The following is a 19474-nucleotide window of genomic DNA, read 5'->3' as shown; positions in this document are numbered from 1 at the left end:
GGGGTTCTATGGGCCTATTGAACAACAGCCAAGTTAAGCACGGGAGAAACCTCTTTTACCGGCACAAAAGCTTTGATACCGGCGAAAGAAGGGGAACCAACCTTAAGGTATTTGGAGGCGAACGAAGAATCGAACAAGGAAGCAATTCTAATCAGCTTGGAGCTGCTCGAGGAACGCAGGGACTTGGCGCATGTCAGAATGGCAGCTCAAAAGCAGAGAATGGAGCGATATTATAATCGAAGAGCCAACCTCTATTATTTCAAAGTAGGAGACTTGGTCTTGAGGAAGGTAACTCAAAATATCCGGGAACTCAACGCGGGCAAGTTAGGCCCAATATGGGAAGGCCTTACCGGGTTTTAGCTATCACCGGGAAAGGATCATACGAGTTGGAGAACCAGAATGGTGACAAGTTGCCCAACAACTAGAATGTGGCTCACCTCAAAATATATTATTGCTGACAAACAACAGTCAAACGGAACGTATGTGCTGCACTCTTTTTCCCTTCATTCAGTTTTGGTCCCAATTGGATTTTTTTGGCAAGGTTTTAAATGAGGCAGTGACAGAAAGCATACTACGTAGACAGTAGCAATAAGATCTCCGATGCCAAGGCTTTACTCGGGGGCGATTAGGTAATCTTTTGTTCGATAGCAAATTCCCACTGGGAAGTTAAGTTTGCTACCGAACAAAGGTTACCTGATTGTTCACGAGCACAAACTACTAGAGGACTGTAAGGTATTCTTTCGCTCGATAGCATGGGTTCCTAAAGGGAAACAATATATGTTGCCGAGTGAAGGATTACCTAGCAATGCATTGGTGGAATCTTCAAAGATACAAGACTTCCAATGTTCCAATTCGCATTCTTCGCATTCGAATACTAGGGGAATGATATGAGAATACGACAACACTGAATGCCACATCAATTGGAGAACGAAAATCTGGGAAGATGATACATCATCGGAATCGGGGACTGCGCAGCCAGTCGCGTAGAAACAAGTTGTACAATATAGTCACAAGTCATGTCAATTTCTTTTTTGCATAGCAAAATGCTTGTGTACTTTTGAAAATAAAAGGAATTAAATTAAAAGAAATCTTTTTGTTTTTATCTTGTTTCTTGTCTGAACAATGAGTTAATTTTACCATTTGAAAGTTAAACAAGTACTTCAAATGTTAGTGCCGTAATGAACAAGAGACGTTCTTTTCAAGAGCACCGTAAACATAAAAGGGCCCTCTCTTATAAAACCCTCTCGTTAAAGGGTTGGATCCGGAAGAATCAATGCCCGAAATCTAGAATGCCATCGGGGGAAAATACACCCGAAGTCACATACGAAAAAGACGCAAAAAGCAAATTTGGAACCATGGAAACCCTCACAAAAAGACGCAAAACGCAAAAAGACGCAAAAATACTCATGGAAACCCTCACAAAAAAGGGATAATACTCGGAACCAAAATGCATCGAAGAATACGCATCCGAGATTACACATAATAAAGCGCGAACAGAACAACATGCACAGAATATTTGAGCAAGTACGAAAGTTAAAGACTTGCCTGAATATTCAAATGAAAGTAAGACTCAAACGATACTTGAGCAAAAAATATGTTTTTATTTACAAGGACGCGCCAAAATGATAAAGGTACAAAATAGAAAAAGAAACAGAAAGCTAAACTGTAACGCCTCCGGAATCAGGAGGAATAGAAGTATCCGTATCCCGGGGAGTAGTAGATGGTTCCACCGATGGCTCAACATTTCCCTTAGCTTAGTCTTCGGCATCATCGCCTTCCGATCCTTCTTCAATTTCAGAAAACTCGGAACCAGAATCAGAAGAACCTGGAGCGTCAGACTGCGCCGGGAGTCCATTTTTTGCAGCCAACTCAAGCTCTTGGGCCTTAGCAATTTCGGCATCAATGTCAGTGATACCAGTCTTGGCCTCTTCTAAGGATTTTCTCCTCGTGCTATACATGGAATACGGTTTTTCAACCATGAGGGAAGCCGCTCGGCGCTTGAGTTCTTCTTTGAGTTGAGTAACTTCGGTGGAAAGGTTTTCCTGGGTAGACCTAGCATATTTGAGACTGACATCGAGCTCACAGACAGTTGAACTAAAGAGTCTATTATGCTCGATAGTTTTCCTATACTTCTCTTCTAGCTGGGCATGTTTTTCCACCATAACAGCAAGCTCTTCACTTTTGGAATTTAAGGTTGCTTCCAAATTAATCACTCTTTCAGCGGAGGCAGCCTCACGATCAGTTGCAGCAAGAACGACGTTTTGGACTTCTGCCCATTTAGCTTTGGCTTCATCAAATCTAACCCTCAGCGGCCTAATTTCTTTGCTAAGGTTTACCACTTCTTGCTCGCTCTGCTGCAAACGGGCCTCCAAACCAACAGCCTCAGTAACCTTAGTTTCTAGTTCTGAGAGGCGGAGAATAGTCTGGTCCCGTTGCACCAAAAGCTGATTCCGTTTAAAAGTAAGTTCTTCTTTCTCAGGAATCAGCCTTTGAAGGCCCTCAAAAGAAAGAAAGTTGGCCTATAAAATAAGAGGAGGATTATGCGTATAAGTAAAATTTTGGCGCCTAACTTCATGGCCATAATTACCTCGATAATCGGTAAAAGCTATGCTGAATCGTGGGATGACGCATGTTTGGGGCATTAAATGCAGAGAAATGTGCGTCTAATCAACTGTCAGAAAATTTCAAAGGGAGTTATAGTAATTCCCGCCAAAAAGATGCTTTCTACCAACTTCCTGGTAACTCAAGATTGTGTTACCGGAAAGCAGGGGGACTATTTGTATAAGAAAAAATATGATATGACACATGACCGCTTAAAGGAAGGACACGTGGAATACAAGATGGAGATGACCACCAAACATAGCTATTCCGCTTGTCACCAGATGAAATAACGATCATAAAAGGAGTATTAAATGCTTTGCGCCTAGTAACATTTAATACAGAATATTTTACAGCATTAAGGGTGATGGCCCGTTACAAGGAATTTGGCATTTATGTCTAACGTTACATCTTCATCAATGGCCCTCATAATTGACATTAAAGAAGGGCATGATCCTAGGACTTCCTTCCATAGACATAGCTATAAATAGAGATCTTAGTTATCATTGTAAAGGATGAATTTTCTGGCTAACTTATACTACACTGTATACAATATTTTAATACAATTTTATTTTTTCGCTTTTGATCTCATCATTGTTGTGCCCGGAAACCTTGTTCTCGGACTTATCAACTCTGTCGTTCCATCTACATTATAAGGCTAAGTATTGTATATTTCATCAATTATTTCATTATCTTTTGGATCAAATTAATTCACTTGTCTAGAAACTACGAACAAATTTAACTGTACCGTTTTAAGGGTAAACAACTATCATTTAAAATTAAATTATATATAGGTCAATACTATTACATTAGGACGTTATTGAAGTAACTTTTTGTTTTAAAATCTAAGTGGGCGTTTGGACATAAGAATTGTAAAATTCCAAAAAAAATGAAAAATATTTTCAAGTGAAAAGGGTATTTGGAAACTAGAGTTGTGTTTGGATATGAATATAATTTTGGGTTATTTTTGAAGTTTTGTGAGTGAAAATTTTGAAAAATAAGTTTTTGGAGTTTTTAAAATTTTTGGAAAATTCCAAAATTCATTTTCAAATGAAAATTTGAAATTTTATGGCCAAATATTGATTTCAGAAAAAAGTGAAAAAATTTTGAAAAAAATAAAAAATTTCTTATGTTCAAACGGGCTGAGTGCTAATGCGAAACCCAAATGTCACGATCGAATTTCTAGCTGTCATAAGGGGCACTCGGTCTTAACTTGACCGACCAAATTAAATATTTTATTCTTTTTAAAATGTGGAACCCTATGCAACCCAAGGCAATACTTAATGAAAACTCAGAGTATAATCTGGAAAAAACTTCCTGAACAAATCAATAACTGATCTTTCTGTCTTTCTGAAACTGTAACACTTTCTGTCAAAATAAAGTTATTCCGAATATGTGCAAAACTTAAGCACACATGGAAATTATAGCTCAACTGATTTTGAAGAACTAGCGGACTGCCCAGGAGACAAGTTTCCTGGCTAATCCTAAAAATATTTAAATAAAAACTTGTACTGATCCAAAATTTCACCTTAAAGATCGTGATTGCACCTAGTTGCCAGGACTAGGTATGCCTATCACATAACGAGATCAACAGAAAATACCAACTTAGATACTAATAAAAGCTGAAGAGTGCCATAATATAACCAAAAGCGGAGTGCAATAGTCATGAATACCAAAACCCGGTAATATTGGGTAATAAGCTCTATAATAAGTACATAATAAGTCTCAAAGTGTACATCACTGTTTGGAATACATAAACAGTAACAAAGCAACAAAAGAGGGTGACTCTGAGGCCTGCGAGCGGGACAACAAGTATACATTGAAGTCTCCAGCTGCTCGAGTGGATCTGCACAAATAATGTGCACAAGCGTAGTACGAGTACACCACAGTCGGTACCCAGTAAGTATCAAGACTAGCTTTGGTGGAGTAGTGACGATGTTCAAGCCAAGACACTCACTAATCAAATAACCCGTGCAGAATATCAATATAAAGCTCATAACAAAAAGCATAACAAAATAAATATCAACAAAGAATAGGACATGTAATAAAACGGCAAATTAACCGACAACTCGTAAAACACAAAGTGAATTCATTTAAGGAAAATAAGGATATATTCAAATTATCAACCCGTTCTAACACAAGAATAACATTAAGAATCACCCCAAAATACCACATAACATAATCAACAAGCCACACTTATAATAATGCTGGAGCTTCACAATGAAATGTTTCCCCCTATATAACTACACGCGCATAAGCCCCTTTATCTCGCCGTGTGTGCATCACAATGAAGTTTTTCCCTTATTTACAACACGCGCATAAGCCCCGTTATCTCGCCATATGTGTATCAATAAACACCATCCTTATGTCACCGCATGCATATTTTGCCATCCTTATACTCCACACAATAACAATCAATTCGCACAATATGTACACATGTGCCACAACATCACCACGATAATAATGTCAAAGTCACAACAAGATATAGCCCACAACTCAACAACAATGTGTACAAGAAATCATAACAAATTATATTAGGATGCGGGGGGTGAACAACAATAAAACATATTTCACATAACAAACAACTCCAATTCAACGCATATTAATATTAATAGCCTAAGGTCTAAACCGGTCAATTACCATATATACGCCCGTGTACACACTCGTCACCTTATGTACACGTCGTTTGGCATAGCACAAATAAAGAAACTTAGGCCAAATCCTAAAGGAAAATTTCCCAACACAAAATTAGGCAAGATACTTACCTCAAACACGCTAAGTCAATATTTTAAAAATCCCTTCCCACTTGAATCAACCTCCGGGCGGCTCGACTCCAGCCAAGACAACTTAATAATATCAGTAAAAACATCTAGGAAACAAGCCTAAAGAATAAATGCAACCCAAAAAATCAAATCCGGGCCCGCAACTCGAAACCCGACAAAACACATAAATTTCGAACACCCATTCCAATATGAGTCCAAATATATATGTTTAATCCAAATGTGACCTCAATTCGACCCTCAAATCATCAATTTATACTTGAAAAACGCTTTTACTAAAATCCCCAATTTCTTCAATTAAATTCATCAATCAATCGCTAAAATCAAGGTTAGAATTATGAAATATAAATAAATCTGAGTAAAAAATACTTATCCAATCCAAATCTTGAAAATTTCTTCCAAAAGCGCCCAAAAATCTGAGCTCTATATCTCAAAATGGGATGAAATGACCAAATCCCTCGAAATAGAGTACTTAAGTGGTCTGCCAAATTGTACACATCATCATGGAACCACCTTTGCGATCGTGAAGACCAAACTCAACCCAGCTGCTGCCCCTTCTTCGCGAATGCGATAGCCCAGTGATGCCTAACTCAACTATTCCTACGCGAATACGCTCTTACTCTCGCGATCGCGAAGTCTAGAAGCCTGTCTGGCCCGTACGACCTCCCATTCTATGCGAACGTAGAGCCCAAGGCGCGAACATAAAGGCTACTGCTTCCCATGCTATGCGAATGCGACCACACCGTTGCGAACACTTAGAACAAAACTCACCTACCACCAGAATATCTTCCACGAACATGACTCCCTTGTCGCGATCGCGATGAGCAAAACTTGACACTAACATCAGCAGTCTAAAACAAGGGAAAAATGATCTGAAACACATCTGAGGCCCCCGAGACCCCGTCCAATCCTACCAACCAATCCCAAAACATAACACGAACCTACTCGAGGCCTCAAATCACACAAAACAAAATCGAGACCATGAATCGCACCTCAATTCAAGCTTAAGTAACTAATCCAAATTTTCAATTTCAAAACTTACACTGAACAACCCTAAACACCTCGGAATGACATCAAATTTTTTATGCAAGTCCCAAATGATAAAGTGGATCTATCCCAACTCCCAAAACAAAAATCCGAACTCGATTCAATAAAGTCAACTCTCGGTCAAACCTATCAAGCTTCCAAAACTTCAACCTTCCAACTTTTGCCAAATAAAACCAATTTAACCTTGGGACCTCCAAATCCAAATTCGGATATACGCCTAAGTCAAAAATCAGCATAAGAACCTATTGGAACTATTAAAATACTATTCTGGAGTTATCTAAATAAAAGTCAAATTTCGGTCAACTCTTACAACTTAAGCCTCAAATCAAGGGACTAAGTTTCCCAAAGCAATCCAAAACTCTCCAGAAACCAAACCAACCACTCTAGCAAGTCAAATAATCATATATACACATATGGGTAACCTCAAAAGGGGAAACGAGGCTAAAATACTCAAAACGACTGGTCGAGTAGTTACATTCTCCCCCTCTTAAATAAAGTTTCATCCTCGAATGAGTATAGAGACATACCTGAAGTGCCAAAAAGATGAGGATAACGGCTCCGTATATCAAGCTCGGTCTCCCAAGTCACCTCCTTGACCGGTTGACCTCTTTATTGAACCTTCACCTATTCAGTGTTCTTCGACCTCAACTTCCGGACCAGCCTGTCCAAAATAGCTACCGACTCCTCAACATAAGTCAAATCTTTGTCCAATTGCAACCAGCTGAAGTCTAAAACATGTGAAAAATCACAATAGTACTTCATGAGAATGGAAACATGGAACACCAGGTGAACGCCCGACAATCTTGGTGGCAATGCAAGTCTGTAGGCAACCTCATCAATTCTCTCAAGAATCAAAAGGCCCAATATATTGAGAGATCAAATTGCGCTTCTTCCCGAACCTCATCACACCTTAATGGGTGAAACTATAAGTAAGACCCTCTCATACACCATGAGTGCCACATCACGAGCTCTCCTATCCGCATAATTATTTTTCTTGGACTGTGATGTACGAAGCCTCTCCTGAATTAAATTCACTTTATCCAAAGCATCATGAACTAAATCAGTGCCCAACAACCTAGCTTACCCATTCTCAAACCATATAAGGCTTCAAAAGGAGCTATCTGGATGCTCGACTGATAGTTATTATTATATGCAAACTCCGACAATGGTACAAACTGATCCCATGAGCCCCCGAAAACAATGATACATGCATGTAACATGTCCTTCGAAAGCTAAATAGTGCGCTCGGACTGCCCGTTCGTCTATGGATGAAATGACATACTTAGCTCGATCTGTGTGCCTAACTCACGCTACACAACTCTCCAAAAATGTAATATAAACTACGTCTCCAGATTGGATATAATAGACACCTATAGACCATGAAGGTAAACAATCTCACGAAGAAAAATCTGAGTAAGCTTTTCTAAATAGTAGGTAGTCATGACTGAAATGAAGTATGCAGACTTGGTCATTCTGTCCAAAATAGCCCACACTACATCAAATCTACTCAAGAGTTAGTCCAACTACAAAATCTATAGTGCTACACTCCCATTTCCACTCCGTAATATCAAGCCTTTGAAGCAACCCTCCCCGTCTCTAATGCTCGTACTTAACCTACTGATAGTTCAAATACCGAGCCACATACTCCACAATATATTTCTTCATTATTATCCACCAGTAGGTTTGTATGGTGATATTAGACTTATGATCATGCGCGGATTTGGATTTGAAGTTTTGAGAAGGTTTTGGCTCTATTTACCTAAAGATGAAAATTTAAACGTTTTGTGAGTTTATAGGTTTGACTGGGAGTTGACTTTGATGTTATCGGGATTCGACTGGTTTTCCAAACCTTGGGTATTTTTGTTTAGTTGATTGGAACTTGTTTGTAAAGTTTGGTTGAAATCTGGAATGTTTAGGCATGGTTTGGTCAAGTTTGGTGAAATTGGAAAGTTTAGAAGTCAGGAGATGGATTTTGATCTTCGATACTTGGTTTTGATATTAGTTATGGTGTTTTGAGAATTTGGATAAGTTTTTATTACGTATTTGGACTTGTTTATATAGTTGGACGGGGCCCCGGTGGGCTAGGGTGTGTTTCGAAATGATTCCGGACCATTTTGGAGTTGGTTATATTGCTGGCATTGGTGTGTCACACCTGCAAGATTTTGGTGCATAGGTGCGACGTTGCACCTGTAAGGAATTTATGCGCATTTTCAAAGGACTGATTGATTAGCAGTGATTGCATCTGCGAAAAGATGTACCGCAGATGCAATGTTATAGGAGCGAAGCTTGGTCACACCTGCGGGTCGCAAATACGACATGTGAGCTGTATGTGCAAGGGTTGGTTGTTTTAGTGAAGCTCGCAAATGCAAGGTTTTTGTCGCAGAAGCACCTGTGAGGGACGCATATGAGAGTTGCCCAACATAAGGGTTTTAATTCGAGTTTTAGCCCTTTTTTACTATTTTGAGTTTCGAAGCTCGGGTAAAGGTGATTTTGGAAGGATAATTCAGCACTACTTTGAGGGTAAGTGATTTCTACTTGATTTTGGTTATATCTTGTTTTTCCATGAATTATTACACTTAGATAATTGAATTTGAAAGATAAATTTGGATTTTTTGCCTACAATTTAAGACAGTGTAAATTGGGGATTTGGGAGTTGATTTGAACTCTGTTTTGGAATCTAATTACATATTTGTACTCGTGGGTTTATGTATAGCCAAGATCTACCCCTTAACTTGTGTTTCGATCATGTGGTCGTAGGTATGACTCTTGATTACTTTTGGGGATTTGATTAAAGATTGAAGCTTTATTGTTTGAAATTGATTCCTATGGCTTTGTTTGATGTTATTGAGTTGTATTTGACTAGATTCGACTCGTTTGGAGGTTGATTTCTGCGGGAAAGCTATTTTGGATGGTTGAAGACTACCGGGTGGAGGTAAGTCTGTTGTCTATCCTTGTAAGAGGAATTTCTCCTCATAGTTCATCTATATGCTACTTGTTGCTCAATATAGGAGTCACGTATATGCGACGTGACGAGTGTATATCCGTAGTTAGGTTATGACCATATATGGTAAATGTTTGGCTTATGATTAAGCTTTAGTTGGACTATTAGAGTTTATTATTCGTGTTTCATCGATTCTATGACTACTTGATGACTCGTAATTGTGGTTAGAAGCATGTTCATGGTTATGGCTTGTTGATGATTGGTTTGCAACATTAAGCTTTTTTATCGAGTAGTAGTCATATACTTGTCTATTGATTCATGATTTAATGGTTAAATAGTTTACTTCATTCATGTTAAATATTATAATAAGACTATTGGACAATGAAATTGATTATTGAATTTCTTAGATGACTTGAATTACATAATTAGCCATAGCCATATGTGCTTTTATCCATATTATATTTTTATGATTCGGTTCCTTCAATTGTGGACAGATTGACCAAGTCAGTGCATTTCATTCCGGTCATGACTTCCTACACTTGAGAGAAGTTGGCTCAGATCTAAATCAGAGAGATTGTCCGCTTGGATGGTGTGCCTATTTCTATTATATCGAATTGGGGCACTTAGTTTACACGTCACTTATGGAGGGCTGTTAACCGTGAGTTGGGGATGTAGGTTGAGCTAAGCAATGGATTTCACCCTCAGGAAGATGAGAAGTCCTAGCAAACCATGCAAATCCTTGAGGAAATATTGAGAGCCTGTGTTATTCATTTTGGAGGCAAGTGGCATTAGTTTTTACCATTATCCTACAACAACAGTTACCAATATAGTATTTAGATGGCTACATATGAGGCATTATATGGTAGGCAGTGTCGTTCTCTGGCTGGATGGTTTGAGCCTGGTGATGCTAGGTTGTTGGGTACAAATTTGGTTCGCGATGCTTTAGAGAAGGTGAAGTTGATAGGAGCGGCTTCATACAATGCAGTCTAGGAAGAAGAGTTATGCTGATAAGAGGGTTCGTGATGTGGCTTGCATGGATGGTGAGAAGGTGTCCTTGATATATTTGAGGTTTTAGAGAGAGTGGGTAAGGTGGCTTACATGCTTGCTTTGCCACCTAGCTTGTCGGGAGTTCGTCCGGTGTTCCATATTTCCATACTTTGGAAGTATCATAAAGATCAGTGACATGTGTTAGATTTTAGTCCAGTGCAGTTGGATGAGAATTTGGCTTATGAATAAGAGTAGGTGGCCATTTTGGATAGGCAGGTTCAAAAGTTGAGATCGAAAGAGATCGCATCAGTGAAGCTTCAGTGGAGAGGTCAACAGACTGAGGGTAAGTGATTTTTACTTGATTTTGGTTGTATATCTTGTTTTCCCATGGATTATTACACTTAGTTATGGAATTTGAAAGAGAAATTTGGGGTATTTATTTTTACAATTTAAGAGAGTATAAATTGGGGATTTTGGAGTCAATTTGGACTCGATATTCACATATTTGGACTCATAGGGCTATGGGTAGCTTCGCTGGAATCTACCCCATGACTCGGGTTTTGACCATGTTGGCCTAGGTTTAACTTTTGTTGACTTTTGGTGATTTGATTAAATATTGAAGATTTATTGATTGGAATTGATTCATATGATTGGAATTGATTCATATGGCTTTGTTTGTCGTTATTGAGTTGTATTTTACTAGATTCACTCATTTGGAAGTTGATATGAGAGGGAAAGTTATTTTGGAAGGTTGAAGACTACCTGGTGAATGTATGTCTCTTGTCTATCCTTGTAAGAGGGAATTTTCCCTATAGGTGATCTATTTGCTACTTGTTGCTCGATTTAGGAGCCACGAATATGCAAGGTGACGAGCGTATATACGTAACTAGGTTATGGCCATATCCGATAAAGGTTTGTCTTATGATTATGACTTGATTGGACTATCTGAGTTTAGTATTCATGTTTCATTGATTCTATGACTACATGATGACTCGTAATTGTGGCTTAGAAGCTTGTTTAGGGTTATGACTTGTTGGATTGGGTATAAGTGATTGTTTTTCCATATTGAGCTTCTTTGTCAATTCGAATTCATATATTTGTCTATTGATTCATGATTTGGTGGTTAAATGGCTTATTTCATACATGTTAAACATTATAATAAGACTATTGAACGATGAAATTGCATATTCAATTTTTGAGATAAATTGAATTACATGATTAGCCATAGCTATCTTTTAGCCATACGTGGTTTTATCCACATTGTATTATTATGATCCGGTGAATTCAATTATATTGCCTCATATATATATATTTATGAGTTGGAGAGAGTTGAATATTGTGAAATGATGAGAATCCTAGCACCATATACATTATGAGCAGATATTGGTTGTATATGATGTTGTGTGGATTGGGTAACATGCTGCAATGGTATTATGTGTGGATCGATTTGCACACCAGAATGATAGTATGTGTGGATTGGGTGGCACGCTGCAACGCTATTAATGCTATTAGTGGATCGACTTTTACGCCACAATAACGCTTGATTCGGTACCCTCCTTCCGCAGTCAGGTAAATACCCATGTTAGTTTGGGCCCGATGACTGCAGATACTTAGATTTATATTGTGGACACTCGGTCAATGTTGACTTTATGGAATCGTGTAGATGGGAACTTGTATTGGATTATGATCATGCATTAGCAGCTTAGGCTCATGCAATGGCTCTTGTATCTATATGACTGTCATTTGGCTAATCATGTTTGTAAAAGATTGAGATATATGAGATTGTGTGCTATCTCCTTCCTGAAAATCATGTGTATATTCTAGCTTTACTATGGTCTATTGGTGCATTTGATTAATGATATCCTGCTTTATTCCATGTATTGTTTATGCCTCTTATGATTATTGAGTTGTTAGTAGTTGCGACTACTAACCTCTTGCCACTACTTCTTCGAGGCTAGACTAGATACCTATTGAGTAATATGATTTGTACTCATACTACACTTTTGCACATTTGGTGTAGGTCCTAAGGATGGTTTTGGTTGTATTCACCCAACAAAGCAGGATTGCTATTAGAAAACTTCATGGTGAGCTGCTTACTGGATTCGATAAGCAACACATGAAGCCCCCCTTTCCTACTCTTTACATCTGTCTTGTATTTTTTTTCTTTTTCAAACAGACCTTGTATTCAGTTCAAATCTTGTACTCTTATTAGATGCTTGTGACTAGTTGTGACACTTAGGTTTTTGGGAGAGTTTATAAGACGGTTGTGGTCATGTTTAGACACTGTCTAAGATTCATGCACATTTGATATTTGGGTTGTGTCATATTCCCTTTTGTTAATTACATTATGAATCGGTTAATGGCTTGTAATTGAATTTTTATGTTGACGTGAGTGTTGGCTTGCCTAGAAAGAGTGTTAGGCGCTAACACGACATTTGGAGGGATTTTGGGTCATGACATCTCTGTAGCTAAAATAGGTCTAGGCAACCTAGTGCGTTGATACCAACTTGTCACGAGCCAAAATCTAAACCAACGGGGTCGTGATGGCACCTAACATTGCTTTCTAGGTAAGCCAACACTTAACAATAAATAAGGAAACGAGACTAACAGTTAACAACGTATTAATATAGAATAAGAGTGAAACTCATAAATACATGATACGTCTAAAACAATGTCATCTAATCAGTCCCCCAAGATTTGGTGTTTCAGAGTAAATGAGCTACTAGGAATATTAAATACAAAGTCTGAAAGAAATACAATATTGTATGGTACAATAAATAGTAAGGAAGATAACAAAAGATTTCTCTAGGGCATGCGGATGAGGGTGAAGCTCTACCTCGAGTCGTCTATCTGGTATCGGCTAAACACCTCTTGAAACTCTGCTGGTACCGATATTCGAATATGCACAAGAAGTGCAGAAGTATAGTATCAGTACAATCGAACCAATGTATTCAACAAGTATCGAGCCTAAGCTTGACGAGGTAGTGACAAGGCTATGACAATATACTTACCATATGAACATGTACAATTAAAATAATCAACAAAAATAGCAATAGAGATAACAATAATATTAATAGAATAAGAGGCAAAAAATAGTAAAAAGGGTCCAATAATCGAAGTAACAACCACGTTTCTAAAATAACACAGTCAAAACCCTATTTCAGCTGCTCAAATCTACAGGGAAGAAACAATATCCATAATCAACATAACCAAAGCCTATTAAGGATGACTATATCAAAAACAACACCAAGATTCATAACACGTACGTTGTGACGCACAATTCGATCCAACACAAACTCAAAAATTATTGTTGCGGTGGCTACTTGATCCTTTGGCAATACTATTGTTGCGCTGAGCAACCTGATCCTTTTCATAGTAATGTTGCAGGGCCAACCTATTCCAACATACCAATTCACGTATAAACAACAACACAACCAACATGGAGAGGTTCATAATAAACTACTGAAGATAATAGATAAGCATGATTTTCCAAGGAAAAAATGAACACGAACATGGAGTAATGGAAATCCCATATCCAAAAGAAAATCTCACTCATATAACTGAATAAGAACCCAAACTAGGTCATTAACATGCAAACGATAAAATGGTAACAAAATCCAACATAGCTTAGGTAGTTAAGACATGAAATAAGTATAGTATGAAACAAGTAAAGACATGTACTAGTAAAGGCATATATTAAGTAAAAACATGTAACAAGTAAAAGCATGTATAAAGTAAAGACATATGTCAAGTAAGGGCTTATAACAAGCAAGAGCATGTATCAAGGAAAGGCATGTAGGAAGTATCAGCATGTAATGAGAAAATGCATGAAATAAGTAAAGGTATGAAATAAACTAGTTCTACTCGATACTTACCTCTTTTTCGAAACCAAATGAATAATCCAACACCGCTTTGGCTTTAGCACAAGCCTCCATACAACTCTAATCTAGCCAAATAATGCTTAAATAAGCAAAACAAGCTTAAGGAACTACTCTAGCATAATAAAGGTTCGATCTTTAGCATATTTTGAAAAGCCAACAAAAGTCAACCCGGTCCCACTTAGTCAAAATCCTAAATCAAAAACAAATCCTGATTACCCATTAATCCCCGAGTCGAAATATGTGATTTGTTCCGAGATCTGACCTCAAATCGATGTCTAAATCTTTGAAATATCAAATCCTAAGTTTCTACCAAAAAATCCTATTTTTACTCTAGGAAAATTTGTAACCACCCCAACCACCCTCCGTAGGATGTCGTGATGGCACCTAGTCTCTTAGACTAGATATGCCTAGCATACATGAAGAATTAACAAAAATAAAAATAAAACTCCCAATTAAACCAACAGCTATCATAAAAAAGACTCCACAAAACAACTAAATATAACACCCAAAATTTGGTGAGACCTAGTCACAAGCGCTACATGAGTATACTGAAACATCCCTATATAATAGTATCTATAAAATTAGATAGAGAGTGACTCCGAGGCCTGCGAATGCCGTCAGGTATACCTTGAAGTCTCCGATCCAAGATCAACTAATGGATGCCTAGGCTGGTATGAAGTACCTAGATCTACATAAAATGATGTGCAGAAGCGTCGTATGAGTACACCAAAATGGTACCTAGTAAGTATCAAGCTTAACCATGGTAGAGTAGTGACAAGGTCAGGTGACGAGCGCAACACACCACTTTAATTATGCTCGCTAGTCAAAGATAGTATAGTATAATATCGTATCTACATGGATTGGAGTTAAGTAGTATTATCATAGTTTGTAGCTAGATTGCTATTCAAGATGATCAACAATTGAGATTTCTAACTAAAATTAACTAAGAATCTAAAGCTATTGACTAATGAGTATTTTAACAAAGGTAAGCGAGGAAGTTATCAGTGGGAGAAAATAGGGGTTGATATGATAGCTGCAAGATAATTGTTTGGGATCTAACTCTAGATAATTCACTTCTAATGTTCAAGCAAGCCTCTCGAATTCACTCAATTATTAATTCAAACGTTCAGCAAAAACTCCTCTCTCGATTAAGTCTTAACCTCGCGAGATGAACCAATTTAAGCACGTGAAGATATACAAGAATGCGTAGTGGATTGGTCTTTAGGAAAATCTTTTTCGATTATTCTCCTAACTAAGTTTAATTAATAATTTAAAAAGCATCTTTCGATTACTAAGAAGAATTAATGAACTCAACCAACAATATAATGCGACTATATCACAAGTTATGCCTTTCTCGATTACATGAACATGTGAATATAGATACAACAGTTAAACCATCCAAAACGATTCAATACATAAAACAAGAGTTATAATCCCCAAACAAATATCTATATACCAAATCCATCAAACCCTAAAGAGAACTACTTCATAGATATGGAGCAATTCATCACAAATATGTTTAAAGTAAAGAAAAACATAAAACGATCCAAACTCGGGTCTTGAGTGAGGATTGAATGATGAACTCCTTGTGATTTTGCCTCTCCAACTCATCCTTAGCCTCGTTAGGTCTAATATGTGTGAAAAGTTCTGGAAATAATATTTTTTCATGTATTTATACCAAGTAGGGTCGGGCCCAAATGAAATCACCTTTTCCTATGCGAAATAGGACAATTACTATGTAAACTTTGCACAGGCGCGCCGCATAGGGAGAAGCACCATGCGGGGCATTAGTGGGGAAATCCATAGAGTTGTTTCTGACCGTCAGTAGGAACTTTGCACAGCCGCGGCACGCCACGCGCCGCACCAGTGCATTTTTCTTAGAGTATGGATTTTGCATTCGTTTTGACGTCCAAACTTGGTCCTCAACCCCCGAACAGGATCCCAGCTTGACCATTTTGGCTTTTACTCAAACTTTAAAGCTCCAAATCACTCGAATTCATTCCATAACATCTACATCCCTTGGAATCACTACTACAAGGCATAAACACGCAATAAGTACAAAACACTAGTGATTAAAGTTCAAACACAATAAAAGTGTAGTAAATTAGAGTGCAATAAGCGGCTAAAACACGAGAATATAGCCTACAATCAACACCCCACACTTAAACCATTGCCCGTCCTCGAGCAATCATACTACACTTCACATAGACATGACCTTTTAAAATAACTCTCGTGACTCATCATACCAAGAATATTTAAAATAGATTAAACACTCTAACATAATATCCTCTCCTAAAGATTTGACTCAAAAGCACCACATATTATTTATACCCCGCTCACTTACTCTAACATAGAGTTCAACGATATTACCTTTCCTTCATGAATCAAGTGACTTCACACAACAATAGAGAGTAGTTCCACACATAATAGAATTTAAGAACAATTAGGAACTCAAGATAGAAAAAATTCACTCACTCTCAGAAATAACATTCATATGCCACAAAAGATGCACCATAGGCTTGCCTGTAGTGTACTACTCTACTAATTGAGCTCATTCAGTCAAGGATCAAGTAGGACTTTAATTTGTTGTAATGTAAGCTGCGGGACAGGTAGGATATATTTAGATATAAGAGTGACTACACTTCCGTAAACACTTTAATACATACATTTCATTGTTCAGAACCCCACACTTATGTCAAATCATAACTCCACCTTCACAACGATATACATTAACTCCTAACTTCTTTAAGCATAATAACATCAAGAGTTACCATTATCAAAGAACATTTTTCACAATTATACATTATTTATTTGTTTTTCTTATTCAATTCAAGTGCCGCTTACTTTTTCAAAACAATGCACCTTCCTTCTTATTTCAGTAGTTCCACTCAAAAGCCCAACCAACCACCCCACACTTCAACTTTTACAAAGTTCATAACAAATTCAAGTGCTCACTAGAGGTAAATGGTTCAGATGGATGGTCAATTCAATCAAATGGGTAAGGCTTGTACTGTGGTTGCCAAAGAAACATGATTACAGTCTCAACAGGGTTAACTAAGATACATAACAATTAGGTGGGTAATAGCATATAACTGGCTCAACATAGAAATGCCTAAATCACTTCCCCGGCTGAACAAAGCTACTATTTCACTTTACAAACATACGGGGCAAGTTCTAGACATCAAATGCAATGCACAAAATACACAAAACTTCACACACACATGGAACATAACTCACTCAGGATCGGATTCATCAAGACATTCTAGTCAAAGCAGTTAAGCAAAGTTAAGATCATACAATTTAAGGTACTGATACAAGAGTCAAAAATTGAGCCTAAGCATCACAACTAAAGCACTTACTATTATCAAGGCATAATAAAGTTAGGACATATTGCCTTCCAATTCAAATCATAGCACAAGGTTCACTACTCCTCTACAAAAAAAAAATAACTACACCTGGTTCAAACAAAACCCTTGAAAAATAATCGCGGCACAAAGAAAAACCTAGGAGAATTGTTACACTACCTTCGAAACAAAATCTTTTTGTCTTTTTCCTTCCGACTTTAATCCCTCAAGAAACCTGTCGATGATATCCATCTTCGGGAAGAATCGAATATTTTTCAATTTTTATGGTGTTTTAATTTTCCAACTACTACAACTAACAAAACTAACACATTTACATACAATATACAATTACCCCCACCCCACACTTTAAGTTGCGGCATGTACCCATGACACACAATTAAAAAGCATAAGGTAAAGAAAACTTCCCTGAGCATCTAGTCGGGGTCTGAGTCGAAGTCGGGGTCCATTTATGGCTTTCGAACTAACGCGCACATCCATGCCGACAGCTTCTTCTCAGACTTCTTGGGGTTCACCCCACACTTATCTTTCTCACTCAATGTAGCCTTCTCTTTCGACGAGCTCTTCACTTTCCACTCAGCACTTGCAGCTGGCTTCTCCTTTTTCATCCCCGCTTCTACATTCATATCGAAAGTTATAGTCTCCTCACCCACTCTAAGCATGAGCTTTCTCTCATGTATATCTAATATTTCTCTACCCGTTGCTAAAAATGGCCTTCCTAAGATGAGGGGGACCTCCTTGTTCTCCTCCATATTCACTACTATAAATTCTACAGGAAATACGAACTTATCCACCCAAACTAAGACATCTTCTACTATCCCCTCGTGTATCAGAGTCATTTGTTCTGCCAACTACAAAGATATTGGCACTGACCTTATCTCTCCAATCTCCTTTTCTAGTTTCCTGTAAATAGATAGTGGCATTAAGTTAATTGAGGCACCCAAATCACATAAAGATTAATCAAAATTAATAGAGCCTAAAGAGCAAGGTATAGTGAAAATACCTGGATCTCCACACTTTTGTGGGAGTTTATTTTGTAATAACACATTGCAATGCTCTGTGAGCTTGACCACTGAGGTCTCTTCTATCTTCCTCTTCTTTGTCGGGATCTCCTTCATGGATTTGGCATAAGCTGGCATTTGTTAGAGCACTTGTATGAATAGAAAGTTTACAATAACCTATTTCAACACATCCAGAAATCTCTCAAATTGCTTGTCCAACTTTTCTCTATATAGCTTTTGAGGGAAAGGTAGAGCAGGCATATGCTCGCTTTCATTAGATTCATCCCTTCTCGAAGTTTCCTCCTTCTTCTTTTTGTCAGCTCCCTTCTTGCCTTTCTTCTTCTTAGCACTATCATTCTTCAGCTTCTCACCATTTTCCTTTCCAAGTAACACCTCTTTTTGGATTGGAGTGATATCTGTCAACACTTGGCCGCTTCTCAAGGTCACCACATTTACTGCTTCTTTGGGATTTCTCTCAGTATCACCTGGTATAGTTCCTGGTATCCTCTGAGACAATAGAGTGGCTAGCTGCCCAACCTGTCTTTCCAAGTTTTTAAAACCAGTACCTATTTCTTTGATAGCCACTCCATGTTCCCGTATAGCTGCACTATGAGTTTCAAGCCTCTCATCAGTCTTGATAATGAAAGCCTTCATTAGATCCTCTAGACTAGGCTAAATGGGATGTTGAGGCTAAAACTGCTGCCTCTGCTAATTTTGGTATGCTGGAGCTCCTTTTCCCTGTGGTCTAGAGTTATTTTGTTGCCAAGCAATCACAATGCCTCCAGGTGAACTCCATGAAAAACCGGAGTGCCTCTGACCCGTCACATTATAATTTCCCACAGCATTTACTTCCTCAGTTGAGGCTTGACACTCATGA

At 38.0% G+C, this 19474-nt stretch overlaps 1 protein-coding gene across 1 annotated transcript; it reads right to left on the bottom strand.

Moving 5' to 3' along the window:
- Positions 1 to 1754: 1754 nt before the first annotated feature.
- LOC138893839 (uncharacterized) lies at positions 1755 to 18222 on the bottom strand. The gene is made up of 3 exons (XM_070178503.1): positions 18065 to 18222; positions 2860 to 2923; positions 1755 to 2519 (listed from the first exon to the last, which is right to left on the bottom strand). Exons 1-3 carry the CDS (start codon positions 18220 to 18222, stop codon positions 1755 to 1757), a joined length of 987 nt encoding a protein of 328 aa, XP_070034604.1.
- Between the last annotated feature and the right edge of the window lie 1252 nt (positions 18223 to 19474).

Source organism: Nicotiana tomentosiformis, chromosome 6 (assembly GCF_000390325.3).
Source record: "Nicotiana tomentosiformis chromosome 6, ASM39032v3, whole genome shotgun sequence".
Lineage (NCBI taxonomy): Eukaryota > Viridiplantae > Streptophyta > Magnoliopsida > Solanales > Solanaceae > Nicotiana > Nicotiana tomentosiformis.
Note: the sequence above shows the minus strand (reverse complement) of the source record. Positions and strands in the feature narration are given on the sequence as shown.

Bases quoted from the DNA above. Each gene is read 5' to 3' on its own strand.
- LOC138893839 (XM_070178503.1), bottom strand. From the start codon at position 18,222: ATGAATGTAGAAGCGGGGATGAAAAAGGAGAAGCCAGCTGCAAGTGCT. The intron at 2,924-18,064 runs GTTAGTTCGAAA...AAATGTTACTAG, and splicing joins CTGTCGGCATGGATGTGCGC to GCGCAAAGCATTTAATACTC. The intron at 2,520-2,859 runs GTTTGGTGGTCA...CTTATTTTATAG, and splicing joins GTGACAAGCGGAATAGCTAT to GCCAACTTTCTTTCTTTTGA.